This window comes from Phalacrocorax aristotelis, chromosome 12 (genome assembly GCF_949628215.1).
Source record: "Phalacrocorax aristotelis chromosome 12, bGulAri2.1, whole genome shotgun sequence".
In the NCBI taxonomy this organism is placed as follows: Eukaryota; Metazoa; Chordata; class Aves; order Suliformes; family Phalacrocoracidae; genus Phalacrocorax; species Phalacrocorax aristotelis.
The window spans coordinates 14,603,867-14,618,460 of NC_134287.1; the positions used below are offsets into that span (position 1 = coordinate 14,603,867).

At 35.9% G+C, this 14,594-nt stretch overlaps 1 protein-coding gene across 3 annotated transcripts in view; it reads left to right on the forward strand.

Annotated features, from left to right (window-relative positions):
- Positions 1 to 14,594, forward strand: part of ATRNL1 (attractin like 1) — a 522,986-nt gene that overhangs the window by 86,560 nt on the left and 421,832 nt on the right. For all 3 annotated transcript variants that reach the window (XM_075107503.1, XM_075107501.1, XM_075107502.1), the window contains exon 10: positions 1,237 to 1,391. In XM_075107503.1, the coding sequence (XP_074963604.1) occupies positions 1,237 to 1,391 (155 nt within the window). The remainder of the gene's footprint in view (positions 1 to 1,236; positions 1,392 to 14,594) is intronic.

Here is a 14,594-nt window from a genome sequence, read left to right on the forward strand (position 1 = left end):
AATATGGGAACATGTTAAAACATACAGTCTCTTATAACTTAAAAATATCTTGAGTTTATTGATTGATTTACATTGTTACGTCAAAACAATGAGACATACTTTAAACCCTCTTCTCCAAACCCTATGATGATGTAAAAATATTGAACAAATGTTATCAATATGATTCAAGAGAGACAGTATTATTCAATCAGAATGAAAGTTTGTCAAGTCAATATGTTCATCACAGGGAATGAATGACAAAACCGATCAGTTGTAGGTATGATCAGTGTGCAGTATGAAAGTGAGAGTCTAAAAAACTGTTAAATGCCTGAGACAATTACAAGGTTATTGGGGGAATGCAAACAACGTTCTGTGCTGGTGATCTAATCGGTTCTTCACAATCATGTCTACAGCTGGTTTACTTAACTAATTCAATCTGGCAAAACCCACAAATGGTTACTCTCTTCCTTGGTAAGATTTATTTGCTGTGATTGAATCAAGTTTGTATTCTGTTCCTTCTACTAGCCTGACACTGTAAAACTGTAGTATTGATAGCTCTTGGCTACTGTTGGGCCCATGTTATGGCTCTGCACAAAGCAGACCACACAGACACAGGCGAAAATGACCGAAGAGACATTAAAGACTCAATGTGCGTGGACTAATTTATTTTTTTTTTCTTGGTACTGAAATTCTGTATGTTTGCATCTGCCAGCCTGAATATATGTATGAAGCAGTGCAAGTGTTTTTCCTCATCATTAGAATGACCTCTACCATTTCTTTTCCAGGCTTGAGTGTTCAGTTAATAAAAAAAAATATCAAATGCTTAGGATGGTCTAAAGATTCTTTTAGACTTTAAAGAATTCTTTATTGCATTTCTTCAACAAAAAACCAACATGCCTAAGAATATATAAGAATAGGAATTAATAATATGAATGGGTTTTCATTCAGTTTTGAGTAAAATGTATCATATCATTGTTCACTTCTGAAGAATGTAAACATTATATAATTTACTTCTGATATGTTATTTGTCAAACTGGATTTTTAATTAAAGAAAAAGAGATTTTATATGAATGCTAAATATATGCGTTGTAACATGAGAAAATTCGTAATCTTAAAAACAATCAGAATATATTTCATATTTACTGAATAATAGCTTTAGTGTTTTCCTTGTATTTTATATGGTTTTCATCTATAAGTATTCATGATGTGTATACGTAGTTTGTCACATGTGTATTAATTTATTCTTATGTTTTGCAGGACTATTTTGAAAGAGAGTGGTTTTGCAAGGTATCTTCATTCAGCTGTTTTAATCAATGGAGCTATGCTTATTTTTGGTGGTAACACTCACAATGATACTTCCCTGAGTAATGGCGCTAAGTGCTTTTCTGCTGACTTTCTTGCATATGATATAGGTATGTATTGTTTTGTAGTTTTCTCATTTGAGTTTAAATATCGCATGGCTTTCTCAAGTCCATCTAATGTGAGCCTTTAAAGTCTTGATCCCAAATACCTTCAAGTTATTTATAAATTATATTATAAAATTAAAAACAGGCTTTTGTTTGATAATAGTCTTAAGTTTTTGGTTTGTGGGACAGAGCATAGTAGATAAAATAAATTTTTAAAAACGTGCCTAATGCTTTTTTATAATATGAATAGCAGATATATTGCTAAAAGACTCGAACTTTGGTGTTATGAAGGTGTGTCAGACAGAGACCCCTGTGGTTGTTACCTCCAAGTGCTGACATATTTCTTCTTTTTTTCATGCTGAATATCTACATAGTACTAATAAAATATGATGCTGGTATTTAAAAACAAACAAAAAAACCCACAATAAAAAAGCCCCAAAATAAAACATTTCCCCACAAGTAAAATTTGAAAGTTCCTAAAAGGGCTTGGAACTGGTGGCAGTTTGGAAAATGCATTGCTCAGTGCTTATATCAAGGCACCGCAATGGGCCTGAACTGAAAATCAAGGAGTGGAGAAGCCATGTGGGAGGAAAATTCCGGGGGATACCCCCCCCATAGACGAATGGGATAACTATGTTCAATGAATCAAGGCAATTATAGACTACGGAATAATTTTGCCTAGTTATATTAAGGATAAACTGTGTTTCTATGGACAGCAGTGCAATGAAAATGGCTGAGCTATTTGTGCTTAGTTTCATGGGACAGAAGATAGTCTCAGAAGGATGGTGCTAAAAAAAGTTTACTTCTGAAGCACCAAAGCCTGCTAGTATGCAGTACAAATGTCAAAATTCATTCCCAGTTACTTGAGTTCAAAAGTAGAAGTGAATAGTAAACAAAAGAACCCCACAAAACTTTGCTGACAACCAGCTGGGAGGAAGTTGGACTGTCATTCAGGGAGAATGATTGGAAATGACAGTCATACACTTCAGAAATGATAAGAAATTTCTCCTACAAACTGAAGGCACGTTGCTGGAAATAAGTGGCTTGTGTGTCTGAGTCAGAAGTGGCATGTGGCTTTGGAAGTTGCCTATGCAGTGCTAAGGAAAAGAAGAAAGAAGCATGGAAGCCATTCTCAAGGCCCTGGATATTTTTGTAGAATTTTGGCAGCACACATTTAAGACAGACAAACTCAAACAGGGTTCTGCATGGCAAGTGGTATTAAGGCCGACTGAAACATAAGGAGCCTTTAAGAGATAATAAAAGCATGTGGTATATTTAATTTTGCAAGGGAGTGCCTGAGAGCAGAAAAGATCGTTGTTTATATGATAAGAATACACTTTGGAGGAAAACTGTTTAAGGTAAAAGAAAAGTCTTGAGACAAAACCAGACAGGTGTAGGCTTTTAGTCTGTAGAATGGTTCTAACTATTAGAGCTGTGCAGTTATGAGAAAGCCTCCCTATAGGATTATGGACTCAATAAATTCCCTTAGATTTACAGCCTCCACAAACTGTTTCCTGTTTTGTTTATTGCCACTGTTGTTCTTACCATAAATAGTTTTTCCTTCCTTGATGTTCACATCCATATTTCATGCATAGGCTGCATATATAAACACACAGGTCATATTTGGACCAAAAACCACAGCCACTTATCCTGGGAAATTAAAAATGGGAAATGTGTCAGAGCAGTCTGGGAAATGGATTTGTGCGTGATTCTGTTGAGAATAGTTTGTGGATAATGCCTGGATCTAGTTTTGGCAAATATTTATTACCTGAATACAGTTGTAGAAGAGGGTGAGACAAGATCCTTTTTATAGGACTACTTGATAGCTCTTTATAGATTTGTGTATCAATGTCAACCATTCTGGCTGTCACAAGAAAATAAATGGTAAATTAAGTATGTGGAACATACATGTGCTATTTCCTGCTGATTTCACCAGGCGTGTGAATAATGCTTCTTCAGAATAGTATTTCCTGTATTACATATTCCGTAGCTTCTTGTAGGTATGTGATGGTGTGAGCTATTGATTTTATTCTCACTTCAGTTTATATCTGGTTTTGATTTTCAATGAAACAGAGCTCCCTCCCTCATTCTAGAGGGTGATACTGGTCTACTTTTATTTGTAGAATCTGCACTTGAGAAACGATATTACGAGTCCCAGGATCTGACTTTTCTACCCTACTTCATGAAAATGTTTTGGTGGTGTAGTGGTCGGGTTGGGTTTTTTTGTTTGTTTTGGTATGGGTTTTTTTTGTGTGTGTGAAACAATATTTCTGTTTTTCTAGTTGATTACAATATTTAATATGGTATTAGTATTTCCTTGCAAATCACATCCTCCAAGTGTTATCAAACTGATGAAGTATAAAAGAGCAGATGTAGTAATTAATCTTTTTTTTTTTAAATTAAATCTATGAAGATTGACTTGATACATACTTAATCTTCTGTGTTATTCATTTGACCAAATTAAAAACGCAGCCTCACAGTACGTATTAGATACAGACATACTTTTTTCCAAAAATAGTAAATCCTTGTTTTACTATGAATTGGATAACTTAAAGAATGGGTATATTTCAGAATTTTATTTACCTTGTATCATGAGTTTTTGAGCAATGCTTGGAAGACAAAATATATAATACTATCAGTATCACATTTCCTAGATACCTTGCAAGTGATGGAGTGTTATGCTCTGTCTTGGAAAAAATGGGTGCTGTCTGGAAACCAGCTGAATCCTAGAGATAGAGCCTATACTATTAATGTTCAAGTAGGGCTATAGAGTACTTTCGATGATATCTGTTATTATATGTGACATAGTCTTATGGATGGGTTGCTTCAGCTTTTTATTATCCATGAAAACGGTTAGTTTTTCATATTAATGTGAAATAACTATTTTTGGGGATTCATCTCAGTTAAGTTTAGCTGGCTAAGAGGTTGGCTTTAATACAGTCTGGTAATCCAGACTCTTCCTTTAGTCAATGGAGGGAGATAAGTATTTTTAGAGAACAATTAATTTTACCAAGCCTACGACAGAATTGTTTTTTTTTGTTGTTGTCGTCTTTTCTGGGATCAGTCATTGCTCTCTAAGCAACGAACTTAGTCTACATGTGTAAGTTTTAGAGAGTTAAACGTGTCATGAGAGAAGAGCCTAATTCAGTAATTTTAAATGCTCACTGCATCTTAAAATATTTGTTGAAGCTGAAGACTGAGATCTGGAGATGCTAGAAAAACTTTTAGGATATCTGAATGTTAATAATTTACTATTGTTTGCTGTATTTACTTAAATAGTAATAAAGATATGATTAGAAGACTGCTCCATAAAATGAGCTTTAGAAACTTCACCTTTGGTATCCTTTTGTCCTCTGATATTTTACCACAAGACTTACCACCAGGTTGTTCTAGCAGCTCCTTAAGGACCCACAAATGGCTGTTCTCATGGGATGAGGTATTTTTCTGACTGTGCTGTTATTGCTTCTGTTATGCTGAAAGAACCACCTTGGCAATGGCGACAGGGTTGCCACTGGGCTCAGCCTTGGATGCTCTGGTTGACCTCTGTGTTTCTAGCTGATGTTGGCTACGGCTTTTCTTTATCTGCTTTTCGCTGGAGTGCTGTAGTTACCTGCTCAGTTCATAAAAAGAAGCTGAAGGGTCTGAACTGGTGAAATCCTGCCTGTTATAGATGGAACCTCCAGTGTTCAAAGTAGGATGTTTATGCAATTCTTCCATTATAGCATTTTGAAAGATACTTAATGATAGTTAATACAAACTGAGATGTGTGTGTCTGAGTGAAGTATGGCTGAAATTAGTGAATAGGAATTTATCTCTTGAGGTAAAACATTCTCTTGTTCTTAAGTCTTTGCTGTGTAATTGAGCTGTGTAATATGTTAGGAGCTATATCCTGAGTTCTCCCAATTCCTACCTGGTAATATATAAGAAGTGCATACCTTTGGGAGACCGAGACATGGTAGAATAAAAGTAGATAATCACTGCTGACTTTAAAGTCTACAAAGTGCTTAGACCTCAGAGATTTGTTTAAATAAATGTGTAACAGAACTAGAGAGGAAGTGTGACATGTGTCAGTATCAACGTTTTTGCTTATGTTTTCTTCTTGGTACAAAGCTTGACATTAGTTCAGTCTGCTTTTTCTTCAGGAATAAAATCACACGAGCCAGTTATTGTTGGCCTCAAGTTCACCAATTTTCTGCCTACACTGTGGTAGAGTGGTTCAGGCTAGTGTGCTGGGGTGTTTTTCTGAATACTTGATTAATTTTATTATATACATTGTATAAGGAATAGAATACACTTCAGAGAAAAGCTATGGTGATCTGTGTACCGTACAAAGTTCTAGTCCAAATCTTGCTCCAAACAAAGTATAATTGTTTCACAGAATTTAGTCTTATGAGTACACATCTGAATGACTGGGCTTAATTCTGTGAAAGGATAAAAGTAGTGAAATAAATACAATTTCAGGCAGTGTAGTTTTTAATTTTTTAAACATTTACAAAGCAAATGAAACCACTTCATGAAGTCATCTCATTCTTTGACCATGACTGAGGATTATTTGGTACAAGTTAGGAAGATCTGAGGACTACACAAAAAGATGTGGACAGGCTGGAAGGGGTCCAGAGAAGGGCCACCAGGATGATCAAAGGACTGGGAAGCTGCCATATGAGGATAGGCTGGGAGAGCTGGGTTAGAGGTTTAGGCTTAGGCAGTGTTACAGCTTCGTTTAATCACTTTTTTCCTCAATCTTTGTAGCTGGTATGAAAGTTTAAAAAACACGTCATGTGTCTTTCTTCCTTATGCTGCCCTATAATTAATGTTACAGTGCTGATAAATTTAATGTATAAATCTGATTTATAATTCATATGTCATTAGCATTACTGGAAAGCTTCTGTCTCTCCAAATGTGCAGATAAGTAGTTGGGAGGCCATGTCCACATGGGTTTTAGTTTTCTGAAGGACAGCTCTGTTTTTGACTTGGGGAACCTGATGAAGGACTGCTAAAAAAACCCAACCCAAAACAAAACCCAAGCACCACACTATGTATTTGTATATATAATATGTATTAAAAACATTTTTATACACATATACACAAATGCACACATGTGCATGTTGAAGAACTTGTTTTCAGCCAAACGCAAATTAAAAATTTCAAAGCTGGTCATGAAAACTTTAGGGTAGATTTTTGAATTGTTAGTTTGGGATTAATAAGACTTTTTTTTTTTTTTATTGTAAAACAGTGATACAAGAGGCCTCTGTGCTTAAAACTCTTGCATTTCTATTCCAATCTGAGTTTAGGAAAGTAACTTAGATTATATTTCATGAGTATTCAGCTGAAAAATTTGCAGATAAAAGTAAATTAATTGGACATACATAATTAGAATTTAAAATGGAGATTCTAACTAGTGAGACTCATATTAAAAAAACCCAAGCTTTTCGTAAGAGTAAGGACATTGATTTTTGGTTCCTGACCAAATAGTAATGTTAGTAAATATACTTTTGTGTGCCTAAGACAGTCCCTGTAGCTTCAGTGTATGAGGTATTCATCCTCTGTCCTTTTGTTCACATACGCCGATTGCTAAGGTAACTGGATGCCCTGGAAATGTATGCAGAATGACTAAAAGGGAACCTCAGTAAAAGCCAAAAACTGAATCATTGGAACACGCAGCTGCTCGCATGTTGTCTCCTAGTGATAGTTATATTTCAGTATTGCCTCTATCTATAGGAGAAGTGCAATAACCCATACATTTAAGAAAATAATATACTCTGCAATGTTTCTTAAGTCTTGTTACTGTCTGGATTTAAATTTATTATTATGGATTAAACCATATGCAATTTGAATTGCTCATGAAAGACAATATTGCATGTGAAATGTTGTAATACCCTAGAAGAAATAACAAAGCTTAAACTTCCTGTCTTGAAAAAAATTTCAAGATTATCTCATGAGATTAACTTTCATTTTGCTTATAATAAAATATAGTGCTTGCATTTTGTCATAAAATGAATTGTTTATTCATAAATTGTTTGCTTGTAAAATAAGTTGTTTCAACTCCAGTTGTTGTTATCAACAAAATGAGTAAGGTTAAATGTCTGTAAAGATTTTTTTTTTAAATATATTTTTTTTTTCCCAAATGGAAACCCATCTATTTTTAAAATTTCTCTGCCTTATGGAGTTACAAATGCATTATGGATGTGCTAACACAAAGAAGGTGTAAAACAGCGGCTATGATGAATTAGAGTTTTCTGTGTTCCTGAGCACTTCAGTCATAAATGTAGCTCTGGTCCAGCCTGCAGTAGCAATTACCTCCATATCACTGTACTACTAGAAGAGCAAAATCATAATAATACAATGCACTAATTACTCCATTTAATACTAAAGCTCAAGGTTGTTGGTTTTTTTTGTATTGCTTGGGGAGTCCCTGTTATGTATATAGACTCTGCTGTAGATGTTAGGTCTATAGTTTAAATTCAATTCATGCTGTTTCAAACATGTTTGCCTGAGAGTAGGGAGATTTTTATTATTTAAGTAAAGAAAAATATTTATGCAATGTGGAATGAATTGGAAAATAAATTTTTTGTTTGCACCTAACCTCCATGGTGCTTTAGTTCTTTGTTTATAGTGTTCAGTTGTCTAGAATTACAAAAAAAAAAGAGAACTAGATAGAAGTATGTGTGTCCGTACTTTGTGAATCACCCTGTCTTCTTTTACCAGAGTAAAACTAACTGAGTAGTTATTAAAAATATGTAAGGAGAACATAAAAGTATAATCTGACATTGGATTCTACATAGGACGTAAGGATTCACTATGGGTGTTACAGAGAGTGAGGTTGAGCACAACCACATATACACTGGCATTTCAAATCTATTTAAATAATTTAAAACTGAGAAATGATTTGGTAATATAAAGTTTGTAGTTTTGTATATCTATTCTTAAAGCAGAGCTCCAAATGTAGTAAGAGGTAGTCACTAAAGCTGCCTGCCAGTGCAAAAATACAAATGTGATCCTGGAAGTGAAGTACAGAACACTGGTCACCCCTTCTGCAGAGACTGTCCTAACAACTTCGGCTTCGCATTTCCAACAATATTTAATTTTTTTCTTCCCCTGTTCAGTGGAACAGCATTAACTTGGAATAGTGAAGGGTTACCTAGCTTGAAGAGTTAGGGCACTTTCTCAGAGATAAAAGCTGTAGGCTTAAATCCCATTGGGTAGGAAATGAGCCTGTTTGTCCTACATGTTGGATCATTATTCTAACTACTGTTAAACTATATAAAATAAATCTTCGTCCTTTCATTATATTTTGGAAGTATGAACTCTTTCCATTCTTTAAAGGAAAGTGAGAATATCACTCAGTTCCACCTGCAAGTTCTGTGTGGGCATTGTGCTTCTCTTCAGTCTTGAGTGCAGTATTGGGCATTGCAGGATGAAGGAAGAAAATGAAGATGAGGTGTAAATAAGCTTCTCTTCTGCTCAGTGCTTACAGTTTCTCATCTGAGATTCTATAGTGTTTTCTATAAAGGGCATATTTCAGTTCCTTGATGCTTTCTTATATTCTTCACAAAATTTTGTAGATTTGGGAGTGAGTTGTCAAGATTTTCGGGGTCATTCTCATAGTCTTTTTAGTTGTTGAAAGTAATGCAGATGTCCATAATATATTTAATAACTCAGATGAAGCTTGTAGATATGCAGTTCTCTTACGTTTTCATAAATAAAATTTGAACTGGAGGTAGTTGGATGCTCAACTTGTATAATTTTTGAAATTGCTTTATTAACTTAATTCAGGCATTAATTTAATAGAGCTGTTATAACTTGTGTCTGCTCCAGTCTTGCCCTAATGTTTAAGTAATACATTGTTCAAAGTCAGAGGTGAATGGTAAGCGCACACTTTATACTACCCTCTACTCCTAAAAAGTTTTTTAATGGTATGTTCAGCTTTGTCTGAAAAGTGAAAAGGCACTCATAAAAAGACGTACAGGATAGAGCTAGGATGCTGTATTTCCCCTGCTTTTCCTTCAGTCACATTTTGGTAAATCTGATCTTAAATATTTTAAAGAAAATCTACATTCGAGTATTTTACTGATGTGACTATGTTGATTAGAAACGTGGTCTTTTTTCTTCTATAAAATCATGGATACATTAATGGGATATATTCTAGTAGTGTATGAATGTATTTTATGGGTATAGCATATTCCTTTTACCCTACTGTATATGCTTTTATAATATCTTTTTTATTGATGTAACTTTTTAATTTCAGTAATCTGAGCGGTGGAACCTTAATTGAGTTGCAGAGAATTCTCAGAGATTCCTTCTCTGTGTCTTTGTCCCTTGTAGACAGCTTGGATTCCCTGGATGTCAGTTCAAGCTTTGTGAAATTGTCCTTACTGTTGCAACATTGAGAACTTCTCTATAAAATGTCTTGGTCATCTTCTTTGATACCAGTAATGCATTATTGCCGGTGGCATGTAGATGAGAAGGGTATAGGTGACTGGACAAAATACAGGGTGTCAAGGCCTGTCCTGTTGGAGTGTGGACCCTGGAGAGCACTACCCTGTGCAAAGTTCCTTTGGGTTTTTTTTTCTGCCAGCGTCAGCTGGATCACTTCAAATCCGGTGCATTTCTGTGACGTGTTTCATCGTGTAAGTAATTTGTATGGCTGGTGAATTCACTCTCAGAGCCACTTCTGTACCATATGGTAACCACTTAATCTACACTAGGGAGGAGTATGAATCTTTAATCTTATAATGATATAATGCAGTAGAACTTACTCTTGAAGTTGAAGCCTTACTAATAGGAAGAACAGCCCCTCTATTCCTTCTTGTACTTTTCAGTGACTAAAAAGTCTGCTAATCAGTTTGGAGTGAATAGTGTGACTCCTTCATCTGCGTAGTAACTGTTTCTATTAAAAGCAGTGCAGACTTCCACATTGTTGTGATTTAACCCTAGCCAGCAACTAGTCCCCACCCAGCCGTTCGCTTGCTTGCTCCCCCCTGGTGGGGGTGGGGGAGAGAAGAGTAAAAGTGAGAAAACTTGTGGGTTGAGATAACAACAGTTTATTAATTGAAATAAAAAAGTAAAATAGTAGCAGTAGTAATAATATTATACAAATCATAGGATGCAACCGCCCACCACCTGCTGACTGATGCCCATCCCATCCCACGCAGCAATCGCTGCTCCCCCCCGGCCAACTCCCCCCAGTTAATATACTGGGCATGATGTTGTATGATATGGAATATCCCTTTGGCCAGTTTGGATCAGCTCTCCTGGCTGTGCCCCCTCCCCTCCCGGCTTCTTGTGCACCCGGCAGAGCATGGGAAGCTGGAAAAGTCCTTGACTAGTGTAAGCACTACCCAGCAGCAACTAAAACATCGGTGTGTTATCAACATTATTCTCATATTAAATCCAATGCACAGCACTGTACCCAGCTGCAGTGAAGAAAATTAACTCTATCCCAGCTGAAAACAGGACATGTGCAATATATTATACCTGGATACATACAAAGACAATGGTAATTACAACCAATACCTTATCTTCCACTTATTATCTGTATAATACTTTAAGAGTGTGTGACTTTTTACAGAGGAAAGTATTTTATTCTTTGCTCTATAGAGCTTACCATCCTTATTAGACTTAATAAAACAACTACAACACGCAGAAGGCTGTAACAGCGACAGACAATGAAACTCACATTGCGTTTGCTGCTTGTCACTTTCTTCTTGGAACTGTAGGGTACGTCTGGAAATGTGGGTACTTTGAAATGTTCTAAAGGTTTGGAGATGATGGGCAGGGATGAATTCTATTTGATTCTTTACCAAAAGACCACCAAAGATCTGTTGGCTAACTACCTGTATTTTGTATTAACTACTCTGTACAGGGAAACTCAGATCAGGAATTTAAAACTGAGCAAAAGTATTATTTTTACACAGTGCTCCATCCAGTGTCCAGTAGTCACTGAGAAGGCTTGGAGGAGATAAGAGGGGCGACTCTTTGTAATGTGCTTCCCTCCCCCTTTTTTCTTGTACTGTATTGAAAAAACCTGCCAGTTTGACAAATACCATCAGCAAGAAAGGAATTATTATATCTCCAGCCCTCGAGGGTTTCTTATCTCAAACCCGTCCTTTATTACAATTTTATGGTTTTCTTTCGGCATTAAATCCCACGTTTTCTTAAATAAATTTCTAAGTACAGGAAACACTATACTTTTGTATATATGTTTGTAGAAATACATATTTATTGAGGGGTTTTAAAATTGTTTCCTTTACCATCAAAGGCATAGGAGCTCAAACTTACTGTTTTCATTAATGTGCAATGACTTAGCGCAGCAAGAACTTGATTTTAAAGTATAACAGCAAGATTTGGTTGTCGGTTGTAGTGTTACAATATCTGCTTTTTGTATAGCTTTTAAAATGGAAATATGTTCTTGAAATAGAAATTGAGTTAATGATTGTTGATCACTTATTTCCAATAAATAATATTGCTCTTAGTCTGAATTTCTTACATAATTCAAACACCATGGAGGCATCAAATGCCAGCGTTATGCTGGGATTTGGGGAATACACAACTTAATACTACTCCTACCTTAATCTGAAACTTGTGATCATAAATAATGAATTGCTGCCCTAGTACTGTGGTCTCTTCTGTTGAAACTGTTTCAGGAACAACATCTCCATGGCATGTATGTACTTTATTCTATTTAGGCAGAGAAAATAAAATAAAAAAAAAACCAATTGTGAGAGATGAAATATATTAACACCACCATAATTTTATAATATAATGTTAATAATGGTAGTGACTGAAGGTACTAGTTGAGAAAAAGGCAAGATTTTGGGGATGCATTGGTCCTATAAGGCAGTGAATTAAACTTACTATGCTTGCTTTTTTTTTTTTCAAACTACTAAATTCATTCTGAGACCACCATCTGATGTTGAAATTATTGCTGTTTGGACCATCTGTGTTACTCTGGTAATAATGTGCTTTTAGTTTCTGTTTCCAATTTATAAAAAGCTGTAATTAATTTATGTATCACAGCCAGAGTCTCACCCTGCCTCTCTTCATGGGCTCAGGCTGTGGTTCTGTGGAAGCCTAAGTCAATCTAGTGGCGTATAACCATAGTTTTGCCTGTAGCCATGCTGTCCTGCCCCCCATCGCGTGCCGAGTCCACCCTTGCATGACCTTGCACCGAGCTGTTTCAGCACGGTATGCTAACAGGAGGCTAAGTGGACAAAGTGCTGCTGTGAATAATTTTCCACATTAGAAGTGCCAGAGCAGCAGCACTAGCAGAGGTGAACTGTTCTGACAGCGAGAACGAGAACAGGACCACCATCACCAGCAGTTAGAGTGACTTAGGCTCTGTGTGACGCCAGCCTGGAGGACAATTTGTCCCTCTTGAATTTCCTAATACCCATTTTTGTTGTTTTAAACTGGGTAGGAGGGCGGGAGGAGGGCTGTTTGGGTTTCTTATTAATTTTTTAATCTTTAGCAGACTGCCTCAAAATATGTGGTCTGATGATATTACTTTATTTTTTTAATCATATCTATAACTTCCATAAATTATTCCAAATTCTAAAACTAAGTACGTATACCTTATTTAGATGTGGCTGTCATTGGAATCTTGCAGAAAATGAATTCAGCAATATTAGGTAAAAATCAACCTGTGTAATAATTGCATTAAGACCCTGGAAGCAGTTGTGTTTCCTATGTGCTCCCCACAGTTTTGCTTTATGCCAGCAACCATTTCTGGCTGTTGGTCTCTATAGGACACTTATGCTTCTTTGAGTTACTAACTCTGTGCAGCTTCTACAGGCATGTACTCTGTTTAATTCTGTATGTTAGACAGAGTATGCTGAGCAAATAGGTCATTTTTCTTAAGTCTTGGTGTCCAAATTGATATATTTGCAACTGGTTTAAGAGGAAAAGTGTTATCTTGTTATACTGGCTTCAACCCACTTAAGGCAAAATGCAAGTAAGTTTTCACTGAGAATATCTGAATGCACAATATAATTATCAAAGACCTAAATATATATATGTGTGTGTGTATGTATATACATATATAAGTATAGAGAAAAATAAACATGCACTTCTGTTTGGACTAAATTGGAGAGGTCTCTCTCCCTGTGACTCCTTTTCAACTTTGGATTTAATCCTTATCTTTGTATAGCAGATTTTTTTTTTAAATGAGAAAACTGTAACCCTCTGTCTGATGTGAGTCTTCCTGAAAGTTTACCCTACCCGTCTCCAAAACCTGTTATAATGACAAATTCCAGAAATGCTTTGCCTGCTTTGTAGAAAAGGTTGGTCTAGATGATCCCTGAGGTCCCTTCCAACCTGAGATTCTGTGAAAAGTACTTTCTTGGCTCCATTTTAAAGGGGTTGCCTTGAAGTTTCAATCTCTAGTTGCTCCCTATTTCTGTTGCTGTGGGATTTGAATATTTCAAGTCAGTTAGGTACAAGTAGGAAATAATGACGAAAGGACTAGTTGTTCTAAAGAACTAAGATCCAAGTCTGGACAGAAAAATGAGACAACACCAAAACCATATTTGTAAATGTTCCTACAGCAGTACCAAAAGAAATATGTTTGAATAGTTCATTTGAAGTGAAGATACTGATACAATGTCCATCCCAAATACTTGGTGAAAGGGAAGTAATTAGCAGCATACTTAAATCAAGATACCAAAAGTAAGATGACAATGGGATTGGCTGCACAGCTGGAGGACTCGTAGCTTATCTTAAAGCACTTATGAAAAGCAGTGAGTTTACTGTTGGCAGATGTTCAGTGAAATAAATATGAAATTAAATCCTTTGGCTAATTTAAGGGTGTGTAATATTAGAGCAATATTACTGATCACTTGATGACAATGATGCCAGTGGTTGTTGTGGGTGGTGAAATGGGCTGTGAAAGCAAAAAACTGTATAATGAAGGGATGCTTCTGTGAGTGTCCTCTGGCCCCAATAAATGCCTTGATAGATAAGTGTTGCTGAAAGGTTCTTGGAGCACTTACTCAACAAATGCATCTAAAAGCAGTACTTGTTGATTTATTCTTGAGCAATGAAATACAGCTTCTCAGAACTAGTGATTGCAGTGTGCTCAAATCCTGCAGTTTCTAGAAGTGTAGAAAAATCTTTATGCATATCAATCCTTTCTCCAGAAAATCCATCAGTGATGCATTTAAATGGGGGATCTACCTAAAAATCCAAAGCCTACCTAAAAAGAAATGAAAAGAA